The sequence below is a fragment of the Mustela nigripes genome, chromosome 13 (genome assembly GCF_022355385.1).
Source record: "Mustela nigripes isolate SB6536 chromosome 13, MUSNIG.SB6536, whole genome shotgun sequence".
In the NCBI taxonomy this organism is placed as follows: domain Eukaryota; kingdom Metazoa; phylum Chordata; class Mammalia; order Carnivora; family Mustelidae; genus Mustela; species Mustela nigripes.
In genome coordinates this window covers 46218906-46240840 of record NC_081569.1, presented here as the reverse complement: position 1 = coordinate 46240840, position 21935 = coordinate 46218906, and the positions used below count along the sequence as shown (strand labels likewise).

The 21935-nt window shown below is 53.9% G+C and overlaps 1 protein-coding gene across 2 annotated transcripts in view; it reads right to left on the bottom strand.

Annotated features, from left to right (window-relative positions):
- Positions 1-6085: 6085 nt before the first annotated feature.
- Positions 6086-21935, bottom strand: part of SMAD6 (SMAD family member 6) — a 74925-nt gene continuing 59075 nt past the window's right edge. For both annotated transcript variants that reach the window (XM_059372342.1, XM_059372341.1), the window contains one exon: positions 6086-7116. In XM_059372342.1, the coding sequence (XP_059228325.1) occupies positions 6575-7116 (542 nt within the window). In that variant the 3' untranslated portion in view covers positions 6086-6574. The remainder of the gene's footprint in view (positions 7117-21935) is intronic.

The window sequence follows — 21935 nt, the reverse complement described above, 5'->3', positions numbered from 1 at the left end:
ACAGCTGGGAATTCTAGGCATTTTATCTATATTCCACCAGCCTCCCTGGGAGCTGCTTTGCACACAGTCAGCCAGCAAGGCTGTGGTCAGCCTGGGCTGGATAGCCCCTTCCCCAGCACCTGCAGCAGACCCCCCCAACCAGGCCAAGGTGACACACAGCTTCCTTTGGGTCATACAACTGCCAGAAGTCAGCCAAAGCCTCAAAATCTCAGGGTGTGGAATTTTATTTTTTTTTAAAGATTTTAATTTATTTATTTGACAGACAGAGATCACAAGTAGGCAGAGAGGCAGGCAGAGAGAGAGGAGGAAGCAGGCTCCCTGCCGAGCAGAGAGCCCGACGCAGGGCTCGATCCCAGGACCCTGGGATCATGACCTGAGCTGAAGGCAGAGGCTTTAACCCACTGAGCCACCCAGGCACCCCCAGGGTGCAGAATTTTAAAAACTTAGTCTTCATTGGCCTTTTATTAAAAAGCATAGGAAATGCAGCGATGAGCAGGCACTCAGTGTTCTGGAACTTAGACTTAACACATGATTAAAGTGGCAAATTTTATGTTCTGCTCATTCTACCACAGTAACATAAAAATGAGCAGGGGCAGGGGGTGCTCCTAGAGGGTTCAGTCATTAGGCGTCTGCCTTCGGCTCGGGTTGTGATCCCAGGGTCCTGGAATCGAGCCCCACATCAGGCTCCCTGCTCGGCGAGAAGCCTGCTTCTCCCTCTCCCACTCCCCCAGCTTGTGTTCCCTCTCTCGCTGTCTCTGTCAAATAAATAAATAAATCTTAAAAAAAATTTTTTAAAAAAAAGCATGGGGGAGATGAAAACATTCTAGAAGTGGACGGTGGTGATCGCTGTACGACAATGCAAATGTACTTAATGCCACTGAACTGGATACTTAAGAATGGTTTAACTAGGCAATTTTATGCTGTATCTACTTTACCACAAATAAAACCAAACAGAACCAAAAATGATCTGTTCCTCTACCCTTCTTGCCTCTCAACTGCTTTGCTCAGGCCAATGTTGGCTTTACAGAAACCTTTGCAGCACCTCAAAGAGGCCAGGTCTGGAAGGAGCTCCAAGTCAAGGGCTTGGCCCCCACTGGCCACTGTCTTGGCTGTGTGACCCCGTTTAGCACACTGTCCATCTCTGGACCTTAGTTCTGTGACAGTGATGGAACCAGAGCCACTCTCAGGGCCTTTCCAGCTTGGACGTTCTTTGAGTCTGTATTCTAAGGCATCAAAAGAATACCCCCGAAACTGGGAATTCTTGCTACCACACCCCTGAGAGGGCAGAATAAGACTGCAGGACATGAGCCCCCAGAACCTGGAACCTGAGGATAAGTGACGGTTCTCAGGGGTCTATAAGCAGGCAGCTGGGGTTGTTGTGGAAACACAGGAGAATAAACAACACACACCCCTCTAGATGCCCACTTGGTCCTTTAGAATTTATCAAACATGCCCCATCCATTACCTCTGTGACTCTTTTATTCCACAAACATCCAGGGAGTCCATCCTCTGTGCCTGGCACGGGGCTGACCCAGGGCCATGTTGACAAATGGAACACGAGAGCTCTCTGGCATCCAGGAGATCCCCTGGAAAGAGAAAAGGGGCAGCAGTGTGGCCAGAGCTCAGACTGGGCAGGCAGGGTCCGGGTCAGGAGGAGGGCACGGCTTGGGCACAGCTTGGGCAAAGGCCCAGGGAGAGAGGTCTGGAGTGGGCTGTCTGAAAGGGGCTGGCCGGGTAGGGATAGGGCGGGGCCAGATTCCCTTGGGGTGAGGGTCTTCCAGGCCACTTTAGGAGGGGATTCTCCATCCCGAGAATATAGGGACGTTACCATCCTGAGGAGGAAGGTTACCCCCAGATTTAGCAATGCAGCATCACTCCGTGTGGAGAGTAGGTTGGAAGAGGCAGGAGAAGGGCAGGAGGCCCAGTGACGAGGCCGCAGCAGTGTCTGGGGGAACCACTGGTGTCCCCCCGCCCCCGAGAGACTACCCAGTGGATCGCGGATGTCCTTTCTCTCTGGGGAATCAGAAGTTCACACGGATGGGGTGGCTGCCCGATGCCAACAGCAAGTTAAGGCACCTGGATTTGAGTCCTTAATACTTGCTCTGTCCCCAGCCAAGCTTTCCGGACCAACCTGGACTACCTTCCGGGCTCCAGATGATTCTAATGAGTCTAATTTGTAAGTGTACTTGCTGAGACCTTAATACACGCCCGTGCTGAGCGCGTAACAAGCATTGGTTCATCTGTCCTCCCAGCAGGCAGCTAGGAGGTGCGCAGTCTCATTAGTATTCATATGGGGAAACCGAGGCACAAAAACGTTTAAGTAACTTACCTCAGATCTGGTAACTGGTAAGCAGCTGAATCAGGGTTGGGACAAGGCAGCGGTGGGCACTAAGCCCCCTGAACTGTGCGAGTAGGGGGTGGGGGCAGGGAGCTTCCAAGACAGGGGTAGGAGGTCAGGAGGGGAGTTCTCCGAGGGGAACAGAGGCTTGTGCACACCCTCCAGAGCACTGTAGGAATCTGCGCGCGCACACACAGGAAGCAGCCTGACCTGGAGTCCAGAGACCGGAGGTTTCAGCTCCTTTCTGCCCTGACCTTGCTGTGTGACCTTAGGCTAATTGCACACACCCTTCTCTGGGCCTTGGGTTTTGTCACCTGAAGCATGAATCAAGACCTCTAGGCCCACCCCTCCCCTTTCCTAGTTGTTTCTTTCATTTCTAGATCAACCTCTTCTACCCCCCACTCCCAGGCAGTAAGGCAACGGAGGGACTGGAGGGACTGGAGAGGGGGCAGTGGAAGGAGTCTCTGGTCTCTAAAAGCCTAGGAATAGCAGGAAATCCCTCCCTCCCCTCTTCCAGGCCTGAGCTTGGGTTTGAGCCCCACCCACCTCGCTTCCCAGGGCCTGCCGGGACCAGGCTCCCACCACACTCTCCAGAGACCCGGCCTTGTTTAGAAAGTGTCTCCTTTGGAGCCTGAGTCACTGGATCCCTGGGTGGTCTGGGGGAAACCACAGAGTTACTGCAAGTACCTTACCATGACTGGGAGAGCAGGGAGAGGGGCGGATCCTGCTGCCCCTCTGTGACCTCGGCCACTAGGCTTCTTGTGTCTCTTGTGTCTGGGACTCCCCACCTGTAAACTCAGGGGCTGGAAGGGGAGTCTCAGACACACCCCCCGCCCCGACACTCACGGCTGCCCAAGGACCTCAGGGAGGTCCTCAGCCTCGGGACAGGGCAAGCCTGGGAGCACAAGAGCTGTGAGGTCAATGGCCCGGGGCCCAGGAACTCAGCAATCTCCTCTGGTAGACTGTCCCTGAGGGACAGGCCTGCTCCCGCCCAGCCGAGGATAACCAGCACCCAGGAGGGGCCTGAAGCTGGCCTCTGACACAGAGGACTTGTTCCTTCCCCCAGGGATAGGGGGGAAATGACAGCATTCATGTAAGCATCAGTTTCTCCATCTGAAAAGGGGGCATGCCTGAGACCATGCGGGCAGAGATGCTCCTGGAGACCAGTTCCTAGCGTGTAGAAAGGGCTCACCAACAAGGCCTATTACTAGTTATTGCCTAGAAGAAAGAAAAGGAAGAAGAAAACGAAGAAAAACCCAGTGACTCCTTGCCCAGCCTCACATCGAACAGCTCGGTTCGGCTCAGTGCCCGAAAGGAGGACCAAGGCCTGACAATATAGGAGAGCAGAATGGGGCCTGTGTCCTCAGGCACAGGCCTGAGGGTGGCAGCTGGGAGTGAAAGAATCTGGCCTGGCAGGGGAACCCGGAGGTGGTTTTCCTTGAACAGTATGGTCCTTAAGGCATCATTCTAGAATCAATGTCATCTGGCTGCATGGGCACCCTGAGAACCTGGAACGTGGCAAAAGGAAGGCACTATATGGTCTGCACAGAGTATACCTTGTGGTGGGAAGCAGGCAATCGGGGTCATATCCGAACTTCCACAATTAAGGGATTGAGGTAAGCACATCCCTGCTCTGGGTCTCAGTTTCCTCATCTATGAAATGGGTGCAAGTGTCAATCCCTGTCTCTCTTGTTCCCCGATAAAGGCGGATTGTGATCATTACTTGTGGAAGTAATCCAGGCATCATGGGGTGACAGACAGGCTGCTTCTTCTGAGAACAAAGAATCCCTCTCAAGAGACTGGTGTTGGTGAGCCCTATGCACAGGGGGGAGCTTGGGTGGGTGCTGGGCTCAGCCCACTCATTCCTGCCCACATCCCAGCCCTCCTGCTGGAAAGCCCCTACAGAGAGCTTTCTAAAGGCCCTCACAGGACACCTGGGTGGCTCAGTCAGTTAAGCATCTGCCTTCAGCTCAGGTCATGATCCTAAGGTCCTGGCATCAAGTCCTGCGTTGGGCTTTTTGCTCAGCTGGGAGCCTGCTTCTCCCTCTCTTGCTGCTCCCCCTACTTGTGCTCTCTTGCTGACAAATAAATAAATAAAAATCTTAAAAAAAAAAACACAAAGGCCCGCACAGATCACCTCCCTGGCCCACTCAGAAACCAGGCACCCACTCCCCGCACCTGTCACCCAGCACCTCATCCTGACATCTAAGGGCCTGCTTCCCTTCCCGGCTCCGACCCTGTGTTACTAACAGCTGACATATGCTGACGATGGACCAGGAACGGTGCGATGTCCTTATTTCTCCCAATTCAAACCTACTTCTCAGGCAGGAGCAGTTTTATCCCCATCTTATACCCCCTTACGGTAACACTGAGGCATGTAGAGAACTCTCCAGAGTCGGTCTAGTGGCAAACACGGGATTTAAACCTGGCTCCAGAGCAGGAGTGTCTGGAGACACTTGTCCCCACCTCCTAGCTGTTGCACAGAAGATGTGGTAGCCATGATCCCGCCTCCTAACAGTCACAGTCTCGGGCAGTCCCTCCCTCATCGTCCGCGAGAACGGTTCAAGCGGTAACAGAATGTGGCGAAGGGATGCGTGCCACTTTCGAGCCAAGGTGATAAAGGATGGCAGCTTCACTCTCATTTGGGTCGTCTGCTCTGGGGGAAGCCATGTCATGAGTAGGCCGGTGGAGAGGCCTGTGTGGTGAGGGATTGAGGCCTCCAGCCAACAGCCACGTGAGCGAGCTTGGAAGCGGGTCGTCCAGCTCCAGGCAAGCCTCAGATGACTACAGCCCTGGCGGACAGCTTGACTACAGCCTCACGAGACCCTGGACCAGAACCGCCCAGCTGAGCGCCTCCTGCATTCCTGAACACAGAGACTGTGAGAGATAAGAAATGTTAGTTTCAGGCTGCTACAATTTAAGATAATTTATTACGCAGCAATAGATAATACACATGACTTCTCTGAGCACTTAATATGCTAATGTAAATCTCCAAGAAAGAAGATATACAATGTAACATTCCCCTTAGTTATCTGGCCAAAGAAGCCTTCTTCTTCTTCTTTTTTTTTTTTTTTTTTTTTTTTTTTGAGTTTTCTCAAGAGAGAAAACTCATTTAATATGGCTCTGGTCCTACAATTAAATGTGACTTCTAACCCTGATCTGTTACGAGCTAGTCCTTTGCTCTTTCAGAATCTCCACTTTTCCCTTTTATAGAGTAGAAACAACCAACCTGCCTTTGCATAAATCATAAATACAACCCCATATGGCCCTAGTTCTGAGCTCTTTGGTGAGTGGTGGGAGAGTGGCTTGTCTAGGTCTTAAAAAGACCCTCACCCTGGGGCTCAGGTGGGTTTTTGAAGGCAGCAGGTGGGCCTGAGGCCCATTATCTTTTTCTTCCTCGGGCCATTACCCCAGAGTGGTGAAAATAAGCGTCTTCTTCCAGCTTGTGCACAATGCAGAGATGGGAGACACGGACCTGTGCCTCCCCCATCAGACTGGGAGAACCTCTCCTGCCATATACACCCGCCCCATCCAGAGGATTCAATGTAGCCATGGGCGGGAGGGAGCACCAGAACCTTCTCTGGCCTCAACAGTAAACATATGCCCTTCCTCCCTTCTCAATTTATCCCCTCTACTCTTTCTCTGGTAAAAGACTGAGATCAAGTTTCAGGATGCTGGATGGGTCAGAGACCCACAGGAGCCCGGCACATCCCTCTTTGTTAAAAAGAAGACATAAAAAAAAAAAAATCATAATGCGAATACTTTATTATCAATGAGTGACTGGTATTAGCTTTTTGTCTGGGCATTAATATTGGGAGAAACCATACACCAAACCCAGGCTTTTCCACCTAGCTCTGCTGTATCGTTTTCTTAAAAACAAAAACAAAAACAAAACAAAACGAAACAAAACCACAAACACACAACAAAACGAAAACCAAAGAATAATAATAAAGGAGGAAGGAGGAGAAGAAAGAAAATATATTTGTATTGAAAGAATTAGAAGCCAAAGTGCGTCTTTCTTGTTTTGTCCATATACACACATTGCACCATACATAAATAATTACATTGTAAAAATGACTCCATAATTACAAGTATAATATATATTTCCATATAATATATAAAACTTTATATTAAATCTAGGTAGATGATATTTGGGGGGGAGGGGTGTCGTCCGTGGCGGGGGGGCTGTGTCTCTGGGCGGTGGGGCGCGGGGTGGGGGTGGGGCGCGGGCCGCCGCTATCTGTGGCTGTTGAGGAGGACCTCGAGCCAGCACGGACAGGAGGTGATGAACTGCCGCGAGTAGCAGGGCCCCCAGCCCTTCGCGAAGCTGATGCGGACGCTGTTGGGGTCGTAGGGCCCGTCGGCGGCGTCGGGCTCGGGCCCGTGCTGGAGCAGGCCTGAGCGCTCGAAGTCGAACACCTTGATGGAGTAGCCGGGCGGCACCTTGCGCACGACAAGGGCGCGGCCGCCGGGCGCGTCGAGCGTGGGCGAGTTGACGAAGATGGGGTGCTCCGCGCGGTTGTAGGCCCACACGCCGTCGGGCTCCTTGCTGAGCAGGATGCCGAAGCCAATCTTGCTGCGCGTGCGCCGCACCGACTCGCTGCGCGGCTCCAGGTTGAGCTGGCCCAGGCAGAAGCCGCTGCCCTGAGGTAGGTCGTAGAAGATGCTCACGGCCTGCTCGTACACCGCGTAGAGGCGGCCCACGCGGGTCCGGTGCTCCCAGTAGGCCACGCTGCACCAGTGGCTCGGCTTGGCGGCATCCGGAGACATGCTGGCGTCTGCGGGGCAAGCACAGGGCATGGGGGAGAGGGGGTAAGTGGGCGGCAGGGGGGGGGGGCACAGGGGCTCCCTTTCCCCTGGCCAGGCGGCTTGGCTTTTCCATATAAAGTACGGTGGGGTTTCCAGCGCTCAGCACACCTGAGGGCAGCGCTGCCCTGAACTGTAACTCGTGGGAGAACAGACCCCTAACACACCCACCGAGGGGAGCACCCGAGTTTAGGAGCCCACGGAGAAGGCAAGTCACCCGCTGTGTGCTCCGGCTCCGGGTACGCAGACAGGAACTGCACCCGGCTCCTGCCCGTAGAATTTTCCAAGCTCAAGTTAGCAGGAGAGGGATAACCGCCCCCCCTTCCCCCCACACACACGCCCAAAGGAAGGGCTGCACACTGTACTTCTGGCTACACCTGACTCACTGGGTCCTCCCATCACTCTGGGTCGAGGCCACCTTCTCCTCATTTTATACAAGAGGATCCAAGACCTGGCAGACACCACCAGCAGCCTGCCAAAGGCCACACAGGGCCTGAGCCCTGCCTGCCCAAGCCTCAACCTGAACAGAATGGGATTAAGTTATTGGGGGGCATACATCACCACTCGAAAGGGGACTCGGGCACAGGAAGACATGGTAGGGTGGGGGAGTTGGCCCCCAGAACCCCTTCCCAGTTTTGAGCAAGACTTGAGCAAGATGCCTAGTTTCCCAGTCTCTCTTGGCACAAAGTACAGATTTTCACCCCAACTGCAGCCCCTTCCGCCACATGGGAAAGCTGAGGGTCTCTGAATGTTAAAGCAAAGTTGCTTTTGTTAAAGCAATTGTTCAACTGCTTTGATTGTTACATTGTTAAAGCCGGGGCTCCAGAGATCACCAGCTCTCAAAAGGTGTGTGCTGCCCCTCTCTGGCCCTCGGTTTCCCCAGCAAAGGGACAGCAAAGGGGTGGCCCGGATGACTGGAATCCCTTTCCCCTCCAGCTTGAGGCACATGTGCATGTCCAGATGAACAATTTTCTGACACCAGACCGAAGGTCTGTCCTGTGTGGGCAGCTTCTCAGATTCTAAAGCTTTCACATATCTGGCCCTTCCTTTGAGGTCAGCTCTGAGAAGCAGGTGGGCTACCCCATGAGGGGACATGTTCCCATACAGCCCTTGGATGGGGCTCATACTCAGAGGGAGAGGTTCCCCCGAGACTATCATGGGAGCACAGCAAGGCACTCTATGGTGTAGCTTCTCCAAGATCGAAGTCCAACCAAACCCCAGGAAGAAAACACAGCTAACAATCTCATTCAGGAGCCTGGGCAAGGTCAACTGTCTGCCTTCAGCCCAGCCCCGCCTAAGAAGCCCCAGAGCAGCGGGGTGACAGGGCCCCTCAGATCTTCCTAGGCCCTGGCAGGCCCGCCTAGCCACCTAGCAGGAAACTGTCTCCTCGAAGGGCTTCCTGTAGGCTGCCAGCTCTGCTGAGGCCTGGGACTGGGCAGAGCCCCAAAGGGCGTGCCCCTCACCCTTGGCCCGGCGTCGAGGTCCCAGACACAGGTCCCCAGGCCACTCCCCGAGAATGTGTTACTTTGCCTCATAGTCCCCTCCAGGCTCCTCCTGGTTCTGGCCAGTGGGGGGATGGAGGAGGGGAGGAAAGACCCAGGTCCTTGCCCTCAGCTGACTTGCCCTTGGCCAGCAGGTAGAGAAACAACTTTGGCGTGGGGTGGGCGACCAGGCTGCTGGCAACTAGGCCAGTGCCAGCAGGTGGGCAGCCAGGTACGCTGCAAGCCACGGCCCCTCTCTCCATCCATCCATCATCCGGTACAGCTCTGGAAGTTTCCAAGAGGAAGCAAAGCAGTGCCATCCCAGCCTGGCCGTGAAACCCCAGGACCAGTCTTCTCATGAGCCATGAGAGTTCCTTTAGTGCACTAGAAACAGAGAGGTAGGGGAGCAAACATCTGTGCCTGGAGAATGTTGGGGGACAGGAGAAGCAACGTATGTCCCCTTCCTCCCAACAGCCTTGGATCACTTCTGTTACCAGCCCCTTTCACAGGTGAGAAAACTGAGGCCCAGGGAGGTGCCATGAGCTGATGGAGGGTATACACGAGGGAGTGCCAGGCCACACTCTGGAGTGGTGGGGGGCTCTCCTCCACACTCTGGGTAGACTCCCCGCTGAAGCCCCCGCACTGAGCAAATCCTCTCCTTCCCCAAGCCTCAGTGTTGCTGTGTGTAACCAGACTGCTGTCATGGTCTGAATCCTAGAGGTGCTCACCCACTACCAGGTGAGTCATACCCCCCCAACCCGCAAAGAAAGGCCTTCGCTCCCCAAGAATGCACTGCAGCTTCACTGAGGCTTACTACTGTCCCAGCTCTACAGATAAGGCTCAGAGGGCCACCCAGTCATAAAGTGGCAGCTCTGCCCCAGGGTGGAGTCCCTCCATCATAAAAGGCAAAGAAGCACTTTGGCAATCTGGGGGAGGGGCAGGAAAGGGAGGAGGGGGGTTGAGAGTAATGGAACTGAAGGCCTTTGAGGGGGATACTTCCTGACCCTCTCCTCTTAGCTCCTCCTACCCAGGCCAAGCCAAATGCCCCTCATCATCTACCTCCACGTCATCAGTACCCATGTCCCAGCCTTGCTCCAGCATTCCTCATGGGAATTGGATCCTGTGCTTGGAAGATGAACCCCAGAGCTATCCTAGGCCTCTAGGGCCCAGCCTGCCCCAACTGTCTGGCTCAGAGACACTGCCTGGGCCAGGCCTCACCTCCCGCAGCCTCTATGGTTAAGCAGACTGGGTAACACTTCATCACACCTGGGCTCCTGGCCAAGTCTTCCAAATTCCAGAAGATAGACTGCTGCCTCTGAGAAGCCCTCTCTGATCTCCCCCTCCCATGCACCTGCGGCCTTCAATGCAGTCACTCCTGATGCCTGAGCAGGTGCCTGTGCTGTTGGTCAGTGCCCCTGGCTGGTCTAGACTTTCCAGGAGGAAGGGGTGTGCCTCAATCCTCTTTACCTCTGTCCCAAGACTGCATGTATCCCCAGGGTGCTCTTAGAACATGCTAAAAGGGAAGGAGGAAGGAAATAAAATTCATCCTAAGGATCAGCCCAGTGCTCTCACCCCCAGCTCCCATTGGATCCTGCCCAGCAGGTAGGGCCGGGGCTCTCGGACCCCGAGGGACAGTGGGCAAGGATTTAGGTCTGAAGTCTCCCAGAAACAAACCAGCAAGTGAGCCCATCACCATGCTGAGGGTCTCCCTGTCCCCACCCAGCTTTTAGGGTCTTGGGGCCCCAGAGGTTAAGGGACCCACTGATGTCATCTTGTCCAGGGAGCCCCAACACTTTGGGCTTTTGCAAACCAATACATTGTTCAACAGAGGGACTGTGAATGTACTGGGTTACTACTGTTTTATTTTGTCATGTACAGACTTCTTGAAAACCCCAAGACTGTCAACTACTACTAGCACAAAAGAAAGTATAATTTGATACTAATGAAACAGGTAGGACCTAAATCAGAAATGTAAAAGTTAACATGATTAGATATAAGAAATGTTCTCATCTCTTTCACTGTGAACCAGTGAAGATGCAGTGCAGAGACTGGCCTGTGGGAACCACTAATTGAATCCAATGTCCTTGTGCCCCACGGATGGCACCCCAGGGGTCCAGTGGGACTCACCCAAGCACACACAAGAGCCAGATAGCAGCACTGGGACCAGAACTTGGGACCCTAGAACTCTAATTTAATGCCTGTCACAGGAGCCAAAGGGTTTCAGAGTGAAACAGACCTAAGGCTCTTGCCACTGACTGGACGTGAGGCCATGGACCAGCCACTGAAGTGTCCCTAAGCCTCAGTCTGCCCATTTGTAAAACGGACTTATTCCTGACCCAGAAATCTTTGGGTTTTCTGGAAACTCCAGCAGCAGATCAATCAGGTGCAGAAAGAAGTAGCTGTCTCTTTACTGGTTCCAGTGCTGGCCCTAACCCTTCACAGGCTGGGGCCCCTTAGGGGTTTCGGGGGTCACAACCCAGGGTCACAACCATGGGAGGTTATGATAGGATAGTGGATGGCAGTGCCCCTCACTAACTGTACAGCACTGTACTGATGGAAAGAGTAAGTTTCTAGCTTGGAGCCTGAGGTTAAAGAGGGGGGCTCATTAGCACAGGAATAACGAATGGAGCAAGGCATGGCTGAATGTCTAGAACCAAGTCAAGGGCCACTGTGGCTGTTTACTTACACACACACACGGATTCGGGTCTCATGAACTGTGGTGGACACAAAGCTGACCAGCTCTCTGCGAGTGAGAAGGCCAGCCCCCCAAATTCTGCCCTCCCCACAGTGGCAGAGCCCCACTCTGTGGCTCTGCTCTTCGTCCTCGGCCCAGCTGCCGCTCGGGCGCAAGGGGACAGTCTTCTGCAGAAGATCTTTTTCTCCTTGTGGCTTCAAGGCTGTGGTCCCGCCATCAACCTAATTAGGAACCAGCTCCTTAATTGCAAATAAATACCAGGGAGTCAGAGCCGAGTGAACAACATCAAAGATGACCGCGCTCTGACCGAAACTCCTGCTCACTACCCCCTGCTCGGGGCCTGGCCTAGTTCCCAGCCAGACTCTGGGTCCTGTGGCTGGGAGGGCTCTGGGCTGGGGGTGGGAGGAGAGAAGAGGCGCGGTCTGGCGCTGTGTATGGGGTGGACCTGGCAGAGCGGCCCCAGGCTGGGGGGTCAGGAATCCTGCCTCGGGGCCTGCACCGGGCAGTCCCTCTTCCTTTCCCTGGCCTCTGGCTTCCCATCTGAATAATGGGCTCAAGATTTCTGCGATTTAGTGAATGTTCACAGCAGCTCTACTTGGAATCACCTGAACTTGGCAGACAGCTCAGATGTCCATCAACGGGAGAATGGATATTAGGGACTGAGTATTTGTGAACCCCCGAAATTCAGATACTGAAATCCTAAGCCCCAGTGTGATTGCCTTTGAAGGCAGGGCCTTTGGAGGGTGATTTGGTCATGAGGGTAGAACCCTCCTGAATGGGATTAATGCTCTTAGAAGAGAGACCCAGAAGAGTTCCCTCACCCCTTCTGCCCTCCTGAGGATACAGCGAGAACACGGCCACCTATGAACCAGGAGTTGGGCCCTCACTAGACACCAACACTTGTCAGCACCTTGATCTTGGACTCCCCAGCCTCAGGAATGGTAAGAAATAAATAAGTGTTTTTTAAGCCACCCAGGCTACAGCATTGTTGTTACAGCAGCCCAAACAGACTAAGATCATGGAAACACAGAACTAAGGGACATCCATAGGACGGAATCCAACTCACCAATAAAAAGGCACGAACTAGTGAAACCCACAACAACGCGGGTGAATCTCCAATATGTTGTGCTAAGTGAAAGAAGCCAGATACAGAAGATAGGCTGTTGGTTTCTATTTATATAACATTCTTGAGCAGACAAAACGAACCTACGGTGATGGAAATCAGAACAGGGATTACCTCTGGGGAGCGGGAATGACTGGGAGGGGGTGTGAAAGAACGTTCTGGAATGATGGTCATGTTTGACATCTGGATTGGTACCATGGCAACTGGGGTGTACACGTACATGTACATCCACAGGCACCACCTATACTCGGAAGAGTGGTGCATTTAAGTGTAGCTATGATGCCTTGAAAGCAGGAGTATGTGCTGCTAGGGCAGCTCCCTATGGCTGCCCTGGAATGGCCTCAGCAGGGCTCTGCGGTGGCCCAGGGGACAGCCCCTGTGTTTCCAGACAAGGCACCGGTGACCCAACCTCCCCGTGGTGCCCACATTCCTGCCACCAGAGGGTGGTGGACACCTGTGGTGGGCAGGAGGAGACTGGCCCACAAGAGGCACTCTCCCCTGTGCCCAAGCCAACCCCTCTGATGGCTGGCATTCCTTCCTCTCCGCCTCCCATGTAATTGGGGCGGGGGGGTGGGCACCAAGGGAGCTGACTGCAGCCTGGGGGAGGCGGGAAGAGCTCAAATCCCAAGAAAAGCCTTTAGCTTCTTCGAATCAGCAGTTTTCTGTCAAAACAAGGGGCAGGAACGTTCCTGCGGGCTCCCCCGTGGGCTGCACGCTCCAAAAGTCTGAGCATACGCAATGCAGCTTGTTTTCCTCGTGATCACCCCCCTTTCAGTTTGGCCAAACTGCCTCGGACCCGGCCATCCTGTGAACGGATGTACCCAGGTTCAAGTCTCTGTTTCCTCAGGCTCTAAGAGAGTGAGATGGGAAGGCTCAGAGCATTGGCAGGCTGGAACCCTGAGTCCTCCTGGTCTCCAGGGGCTTGGCGGGTTAGCCCATACGCCTCAGTGTTCAAAGCGTTTGCTGCTGCCTCCCAGCCGTCTGGGGCCACAACTCCCAGGGGTTGGACAGAAAGAGATGACACAGCCACACTTCACATGAGCAGAGAGAGCTAGGGCAGACAGACCCCGACCCCACCGAGGGCTGGGAAGGGAGACTCAGAGGCCCAGAGAGGTGAAGTGACATGCCCAAGGTCACCCAGAAAGCTGGCAGCAGAGCCTGGAGAGGAGCCCCCAGAGGGCTGGCTTTTCCAGTCCCCTTTTCACAGGCCGCACTGGGGCCTCCTGCCCTCCGGGAAAGCTCCTTTCTTCTGTCCCTTGTCATGCCTGTGGCTTCAAGTTCCCTTCCAGCCGGCAGCTTTTTCATCTGCGGCTCCCAGGCCTGGGAGTAATTATGTGGCCCTGGATCTGGTTAACCTAACACCCCTTTAAAAGCCCTGTTTGCCCATTAGATAAGTAGTTTTTGTAATCAAACGTAAGGGGGGAAAAGGAGTTTCCACTTAACCTTCCTTTGTCATTTTAAGCTGCAGAAATGGCTTTGGGTTTTGCAGCAAGTTCAGAGATGCAGCATTCATTAGAGGCTCTTTTTCTACTTCTTTTTTTTTTCCTTTGTTAAGGGAGGGGGAGACCATTCCTTTATCCATTGGGCTCTGGCAGTAAAAGCAGAGAAGGAATGCGCACGGGGCCATGTCATGTTAATGGTCAACAGCTCAGAACGAGTCTCTCCGCTGAACTCTTTCCAAAAGCAGGGCCCAGCTGACAGGAGTTTCCTCTTATTCGCTCCCACTCGCCCCTCCCCACCCCCCACCTCAGCTCCAGCACCTTTGGCTCCTAGAGGAAGCCAGGCTTCCAAGAGGAAGTTCCTAATCGGTCATTACATCACGGGCGGTCTGGCCACCGCTGCTGCCTGCCCAGGGTCCACCTCAGGGGCTCTCTCAATCTCCGGGGCCGAGGACGGCGCTGGCTACCCCCGCACCCCCCCCCACCCCCTGCAGCCAGTAGGCCAGCCAGCTGCTCTGCTTGGGGATTCCCCCCGCCCACCCCCAAGACAGGGATGAGATGGGAATGCCAAGGAGGAATGACAGCAGGAGAGGAGGGAGGCCAGGAATCACACAGGCCGTGTGGCCCAAAAGGACCACTTTGCAGAGGATAAAACTAAGGCCAGAAGACGTAAAGCGACTTGCCAAGGCACATTGGAAATTCACCACTAGGCCAGGACCCACTGGGGGTCTCCTGCGCAGGGCTAGACTTAAGAACGTGGTTTCAGGAGCAATGAGTGCTTCCTGCATGTGAATTTCAGTTCTGCCACTCACCAGCTGTGACATCTTGGGTACACGACTTCACCTCCCCGGACCTCAGTTTCCTAATCTGTGAAATGGGGATGCAATCATCGCTTACCTCAGTCAGGCTGCTGGGATTCACTTCAAGGGCACCAAATTAATGCCTGGTTCGCAACAGGCACTCCGTAAGTAACAGCTGTCCCTATTCTTACTAACATTATTAACCACTGTCAATCTTATCTTTCTATATTATTTGTATACATTATTTAACAGACTGAGTCGGCTCTTTGGTTCATAAAGGTTTTCGCATTAGGTAATAATATCTACAGAGATAAGACATGCCAATGGAGTTGAGAAGTAAGGGGAAACAGCAGTAGTAATAAAATAAACCAGCCAATAATACTAATAATACTATATATCAGCCACCATTTAATGAACCGTTGCCAGATGCCAGGCAGAATACGAAGCACTTTAAATGCACTATCTCAACATCTGGCGAGTCACTTTTACACTTCCACCAGCCCTCTCAGTCACTCCCATTTTAAGATGAAGGAACCGAGGCCCGAAGGTCAGGTAACGTGTCCACAGCCCCCAGCTAGGAAGCTGCAACATCTGAGCTCGACTACCTGGGCTTTGAGACAGGGGACTCTGCGCTACCCCGGTGGTTGCAACCTGGAGGAGAGCAGGGTAATGCCACTATCAGGGACCACCCAGCCAGGTCCACTCCGAGCTGGCAGGGGAAGGTTCTATAAAGACTCGACCTAAAAAGGGGTCCTTGGGGGTGCCTGGATGGTTCAGTCAGGGAAGCGTTGGACTTCAACTCAGGTCATGGCTCCCTGCTCAGTGGGGAGTCTGCATGTCCCTCTCCCTCTCCCTCTGCCTGCCACTCCCCCACTAGTCATGTGCACTCTCCTCCTCTCTCTAATAAATAAAATCTTTTTTTTTTTTTTTATATTTTATTTATTTATTTGACAGAGAGAGAGAGATCACAAGTAGATGGAGAGGCAGGCAGAGAGAGAGAGAGAAGCAGGCTCCCTGCTGAGCAGAGAACCCAATGCGGGACTCGATCCCAGGACCCTGAGATCATGACCTGAGCCGAAGGCAGTGGCTTAACCCACTGAGCCACCCAGGTGCCCCTAAATAAAATCTTTTTAAAAAAGGGGGGAATCCTTGGATGTGGCACTGTGGTGGGCTACCACCCCACCACGTGCTGCCCACCTTACCATTACCAGGAGGGCAGTGCGGTTTTCGGAGAGCATACAGCATACGGCACAACGGCTACCAACGGCCCCCTACAGAGTCCCGCAAACATACATACTTTCTTAGTGTTTCAGTTTTCACACACCCCCTCTACCCTTCGAAAACCCGATGAGCGTTTTCTAGATGCTACAGTGCAGAACAGTGGTTTTGGGGAAGGGATACTAACCCCAGCGGAGTCCTGGGGTGGGGGTGGGGGGCAGGCATGCAGGCTCTTTATCCATGCTCTCTCTAGAAGCTGCCAATTCCATCCAAGAGATGGAATCATCCCCTTCTCCAAGGACAGAACCCGGGTTGGTGGGGCCACAGGGCAATGCGGGGTGGGAGTCCTGAGGGGTGGCCTCACACCCTCTGCTGGGTCCTTCATGCTGCCTCATCGGCTCCTTCTGCTCTTCAGGGTGGTCCGCAGAGCCTCCACCCTGGATGGGGTTGGGGGCGGTGTGCTAGGATAGTCTGTGGCAGACACAGGCCATAACCGGCCTTCTCTAGGGAAAGGCCTGTGGGGCCCTGCAGGAAGGCCTTTCTTCCAGCCTCCGCGCCCTGTCCCTGGCCTGCTTGACCTCGCATCTCTGGTGGAACAAAGTGGCAGCCTGGGCCGCGGTGGGGAAGGTTTCCACTCCTTTTTCCTGTGCTGTATTCAAACAAGTTCTGAAAAGCAAACTCCTGGGGCACCCTTGACAGAAAACAAGTTCCCAGCCGGGCCCTAACACACATGCCTGCTCCGTGTCCCCCTGCAACCCCACCCCACTTTCTCCAGGACCTACTGCTTCAGGGAGACCCACCAGGGGGGCAACACTGGGGCCCTGCTGCCATCAGCGTCCATCTCGCTCTGCTGCCCCGGTGAGATTGTTTCAGGCTCCCTGTACCAAGGCTTCTCTCCCTGTGTCTCTGTGCCCTATGGTCCAAGCTCCCTTCTTACAACACTCTGCGGGAGGCTACAGCCTCCCACGGCCACCCCGGAGGCTGCCATGAGCCTGGAGGACCAGACGACACCAGAAACACCGTGCACTTGCCTGGACCAGCCTGGCCCTCCTAAAGGAAACCCAGTCACCTAAGCCAGAGGCGGAAGAAGACCCCCAAGGAGGCAGGCCTGGGACCCAGTCCAGAGTCGGGGAGAATTCTGGTTCCCTGGGCCCTGCGAGCGAAGTACAGGAGACAGGTCTGCCGAGAGGAGAGACAGCGATAAGAAGCTTAGAAAATCAGCCCCCATTTTCAAGAAGGAACCAGTTTCTGCAACAAAAGCCTCTGAACTTTGCTCCCATTCCAAGTCCTCTTTTGTCTTATCACAAAGTCGACTCTGAATCTGTTTATTTGTTTTCTTACGCAGAGACCTACTGGGGTGGGAAAGCCTTGCTTTTCATATTGTGCCTGGAAAGATTCTGAAATAACACTATTTGTGCAAGATCATGAAGCTGCGCACCACCTGGGTCCCCAGGAAAGAGGCGGCAGTTATGAGGCACCCCAGTCCTCCCTGCCTGCAGGTGGGCCCTGCTCATGGCCCAACTCCCGAATTCACACACAAACCGGGCCCCTCCCAGGTCTCCAGGGTTCTCGGTCCCCGGAGCTGGGTGTTCTATTTTTTCTTCTTCTTCTTCTTCTTTTTTTAATATTTTATTTATTTCTTTGTGTGAGAGGGAGCGCGTGCACAGGATGCAGGGCTCAATCCCAGGACGCCGGGACTATGACCTGACCCAAAGGTAAACACTTCAACTGAGCCAACCAGGCACCCCATGAGCTGGGTTTCCATCTTCAAGCTTTAGGTGCCAACATTGGCGGATTCAACCCAACCTGACTTCCCTGTTGGATCCGAGACCACAGAGAACAAAATCGACCTTTGGGGGGGTTCAGATGGGGACAGCCTGGGCATGTGGGAGAGGTGCAGGGGTGCAGTCTATGGCAGGTGGTGGGGAGCTCCAGGGTCCGGGAGAACGTGGGACCCCTTTGCTTTCCTTTCCTTTCCCAAATACAATTTTACTGGAAAACCTCCTGCCCCGGACTTCTGCTTGGACCCAACATAACGCCATAAAAGCAAAGTACCTCAAAATCGCCCTCCATCAGCCTGTCTCAGCCCTCAGGGGCAGGAACCTAAAGCTGGTATAGAGATGGCCCGAGGGGGGCACCTGGGTGGCTCAGCAGGTTAAGCCGCTGCCTTAGGCTCAGGTCGTGAACTCGGAGTCCTGGGATCGAGCCCCGCATCGGGCTCTCTGCTCAGCAGGGAGCCTGCTTCCTCCTCTCTGCCTGCTTGTGATCTCTCTCAATAAATCTCTCTCAAATAAATAAATAAAATCTTAAAAAAAAAAAAAAAAAAAGAAATGGCCCGAGGGATAACCAGGTGAGGCCCCGCACAGCCTGGACCCCTCATATCCCTGGCTCTGTCACCTCCTGCCATTGGGGTCCCTTAACTCCCTGTGCCTTAACACCCTCCTCTTGTGTACTTTGTCCATCCTACTCTCCTCTGATCTGGCAGGCTCCTGAGACTACCCATTTGCAAAACTGGTCTGTGGGCAGGTCCCTCCATCTCTGAGAGCCAGGACCGGCTATGTACTTTTGGGGGTCAATATGAAAATGAAAACGTAGGGTTCCTTGTTCAAAAATTATTCTGGGGCCGCCTGGGTGGTTCAGTCGCTTAAGCGTCCAACTGGATCTCAGCTCAGGTCTTGATCTCAGGGTCTGGGAGTTCAAGCCCCACGTTGGGCTCTGCATTGGGTGAGGAGCCTTCTTCAAAAAAGGATTTAGAATTTCAGTGGTGAAGGCGGGTGTGTGTGTGTGTGTGTTTGTGCAGTGGATGGAGCAGAGGCCCCACCTGAGCACGGGTCTGGAGTGAGGCACGCCAAGATGCACACCAAGAAGGGAGTCTTAGGGATCACTGGTTTCCCTTGCAGAGTACCTCACTCCAGGGGAGTTAGCGAAGGTCCTCACGACAGTTTCCTCCCCTAATCCCCAACATTTGTCAGACTCCTGCTCACTCAGGATCCCGTCGTCACTCCCCTGGAAAAGCCTTCCTCCAACCCTGGGTGTGACCACATCCTGTCTGATGCTGCCATTAGGAGGGCACGTGGGTCCAACCCATTCACCCGCGAGAGGACTGGCCCGGGATGAGGCTGCCCTCGGCTCTGCTTCTCCTCCCCTGGGCTCCGGCACCACGAGCCTGACAGGGTGCTCTCCACAGTGGGGTGCCAAACGGCTTTTACAGCTGGGAGCTCGGGGAGCCATTGGGAAATCCCTGGGTCATCCCTGGGTCTTCCCTGGGTCTGAAAAAGGTGAGCAGCCACACCTGTTCCCAGTTGACAGATGACAACATGGATGCTCAGAGGCCCAGACACCGAGGCAAGGAGGGCGAGGCTTCATTTCTACTTGAGGATCCTCATGAAGCAGCCCGGCCAATGGAATCCCAGACCAGCTCACTGTGCACAAGGCTTGTTTCGGTACCCCCCGCCCAAATCGCCTACAGCCTACAGTCATCTATCTAGCAAGTCACTTCGCTGACTTGCTAAGTCCATGAGGGTGAAGGGAACAGAAGGGATGGCTCTGAATGGAAGAGCCAAAGAACAGGGTGGGAGGCTGGTTGTCTTCTCTGCATAGCTCTCAAAAATACGCTTCATCTTGGGGTGCCTGCGTGGCTCAGTGGGTTAAAGCCTCTGCCTTACGCTTGGGTCATGATCCCAGGGTCCTGGGATCAAGCCGTGCATTGGGCTCTCTGCTCAGCAGGGAGCCTGCTTCCTCCTCTCTCTCTGCCTGCCTCTCTGCCTACTTGTGATCCCTGTCAAATAAATAAATAAAACCTTAAAAAAAAATACACTTCATCTAACACCAGCCTGTTGTTATTTACCAACAAGACAGTGTCATGTGACCTCTGCCAAACACACCTGCCTTGACTTTACACTACAGGCGCAGGTTGCCATAAGCAACCCCAAAATAAAGTACCAGAGGCAGGGGCATTCGATTCAAAAAATAATCCTCGTGTTAAATCCTCTTTTCTAAGATATCCTTTTGCGACACAAAGGTGCATAAACCACACCTCTTCAGTGAACGCAGAGTCCAACCTGGTGGATTTTCTTAAAGCGAGGGTTGCCTGGATCACTCTTGCATATTTCTAGAACAAACAGGAGGGCTTTGTAATAAGCAAAAAACTAATATTGACTGGAGAGATCATTAAGCCACAATTAAATACTAGTATTTGCCGTAAAGAACACAGTAACAGGAGATTTAAATGTTCCCTGTAGAAATGTTGCAAAAGGACCCGCAGGTTTGGCAGTGGCTCACGCCTGTGACCAGGTCTCCCATCTGTGGCTGTGCTACCGTGTGCGGCTTGAAGCCGTCTCGGCCCAGGCTCCGAGCTGCCTGTCACGGGCTGGCTTGTCAGGTCTGGGGCAGGAGGTGCAGGGGAGGGAAGGAGCCAGTCAGTCCATCATGTCAGGCTAGCAGGTGGACACAGTCCCAGAGCCCTGGCCCCACACTCCAACCTCAAGTCCAGTACTGGTTTCCACAGCCTCAGGAGGCCAAGCTTGGTTCCCACAGCCCCGAGAGCCCAGGCCAAGAAAGGTGGCTCTCCCCCATGAGTGGTGATGGGATGCTATTTTGAAATGTGGAGGGCTTTCTGATCCTCCAAGCCCATCATTCATAAGTGACCCTATTTTAGGTTATGAAATCTAAAACTCAGAGGGGTGGGTGGGCTGACTGCCCCCTGGTCCTCACGGGTTAACAAGGAAGCAGGGCAGGGCTTGTCTGCATCTTTTGAGGCTCCTTCTACCATCACTGCCTCCTGCCAGGCTCCTCAGGAAGGTGAGCCATCACCTCTGGAACAGTTATGTATTTCTCAAAGTAATCCTTCGGCCTGTGTCTGTGCACCCATGGCCTCACATGGCAGGACTCAAGTCACGAGAGCAATGGTCCTGTCAACTGTGCTTCTAACTGGTCTGCCACGGCTCACTTTTTTTTTTTTTTTTTAAAGACTTTTATTTATTCATTTGACAGATAGATCACAAGTAGGCAGAGAGGCAGGCAGAGAGAGAGAGGAGGAAGCAGGCTCCCCACTGAGCAGAAAGCCCAATTCGGGGCTCGATCCCAGGACCCTGGGATCATGACCCAAGCCCAAGGCAGAGGCTTTAACCCACTGAGCCACCCAGGCGCCCCTGCCAGGGCTCACTTTTCAGCTCAGAGGGGCATGGGGCTTGTGTGCCATGACCAAGTTCATAATCCTTGACAAGAAGCCCAGGGAGACATCTGGGCTGAACCCAACTCATGGCAATGCCCAGTGCCTTCTAGAGCTGCCTCCCCCTGTGGAGGGCTGTTTGCAGTCACAGGGACCCAAGTGCTAGCGGGAGAAAGGAGTATCTTTGCTGAGACCTGGGCAGGCGCGAAGGGACTCCTAGAGAAGGAGGGTGAATAATCGTGTCTGTACGGTTGCGCGTGAGCCCGGCAAACACGAGCAGAGCTCTGCAAAGTGACGACCCTGCCTACAGGTGCCATAGGCATCCTCTGCCATCACCGGGCTGTCACTGAGGCCTCATCTCCAGTCATTCCCTGGGAATCCAGTTGCTCCTGAGCATTTCATTTAACCCTGAGAACAATCCAGGCATAATCTTACAAGGAAGGAAATTGAGGCTCAGGGAGGTTAAGCCCCCTGCCCAAGGTCACACGGGCGAAAGTGTGCAACTGCAATTCCAGGCAGCCAAACCTCCACACCCACCGCTCCCTCCATGCCTCCTCTCAGAAGAGTGTGTCCCAGCGGGCACTCAACTTCCAGCCTAGACCCAGCTGGGCCAGGTGCCCAGGGCCAAGTCCCTCTCCCTGCTGTCTCCCACGGGTGTGCCTCACGCCTCCTCCACCAAGGCTGGCACCGGCCCCACAGCCCCCCACCCTTTCCTCCTCCCTTCCAGTGGGCACGAAGGGCCGTGCAGGCCGCCAGCATCTACATTCCTGGAGCACATGCCCACATCGGGCCCACTAAGGAGGATCCCAAATAATTCAGCCCATAAATCATGGCCATTGTGAATTTCCCTCTTAGCCACAGGCAA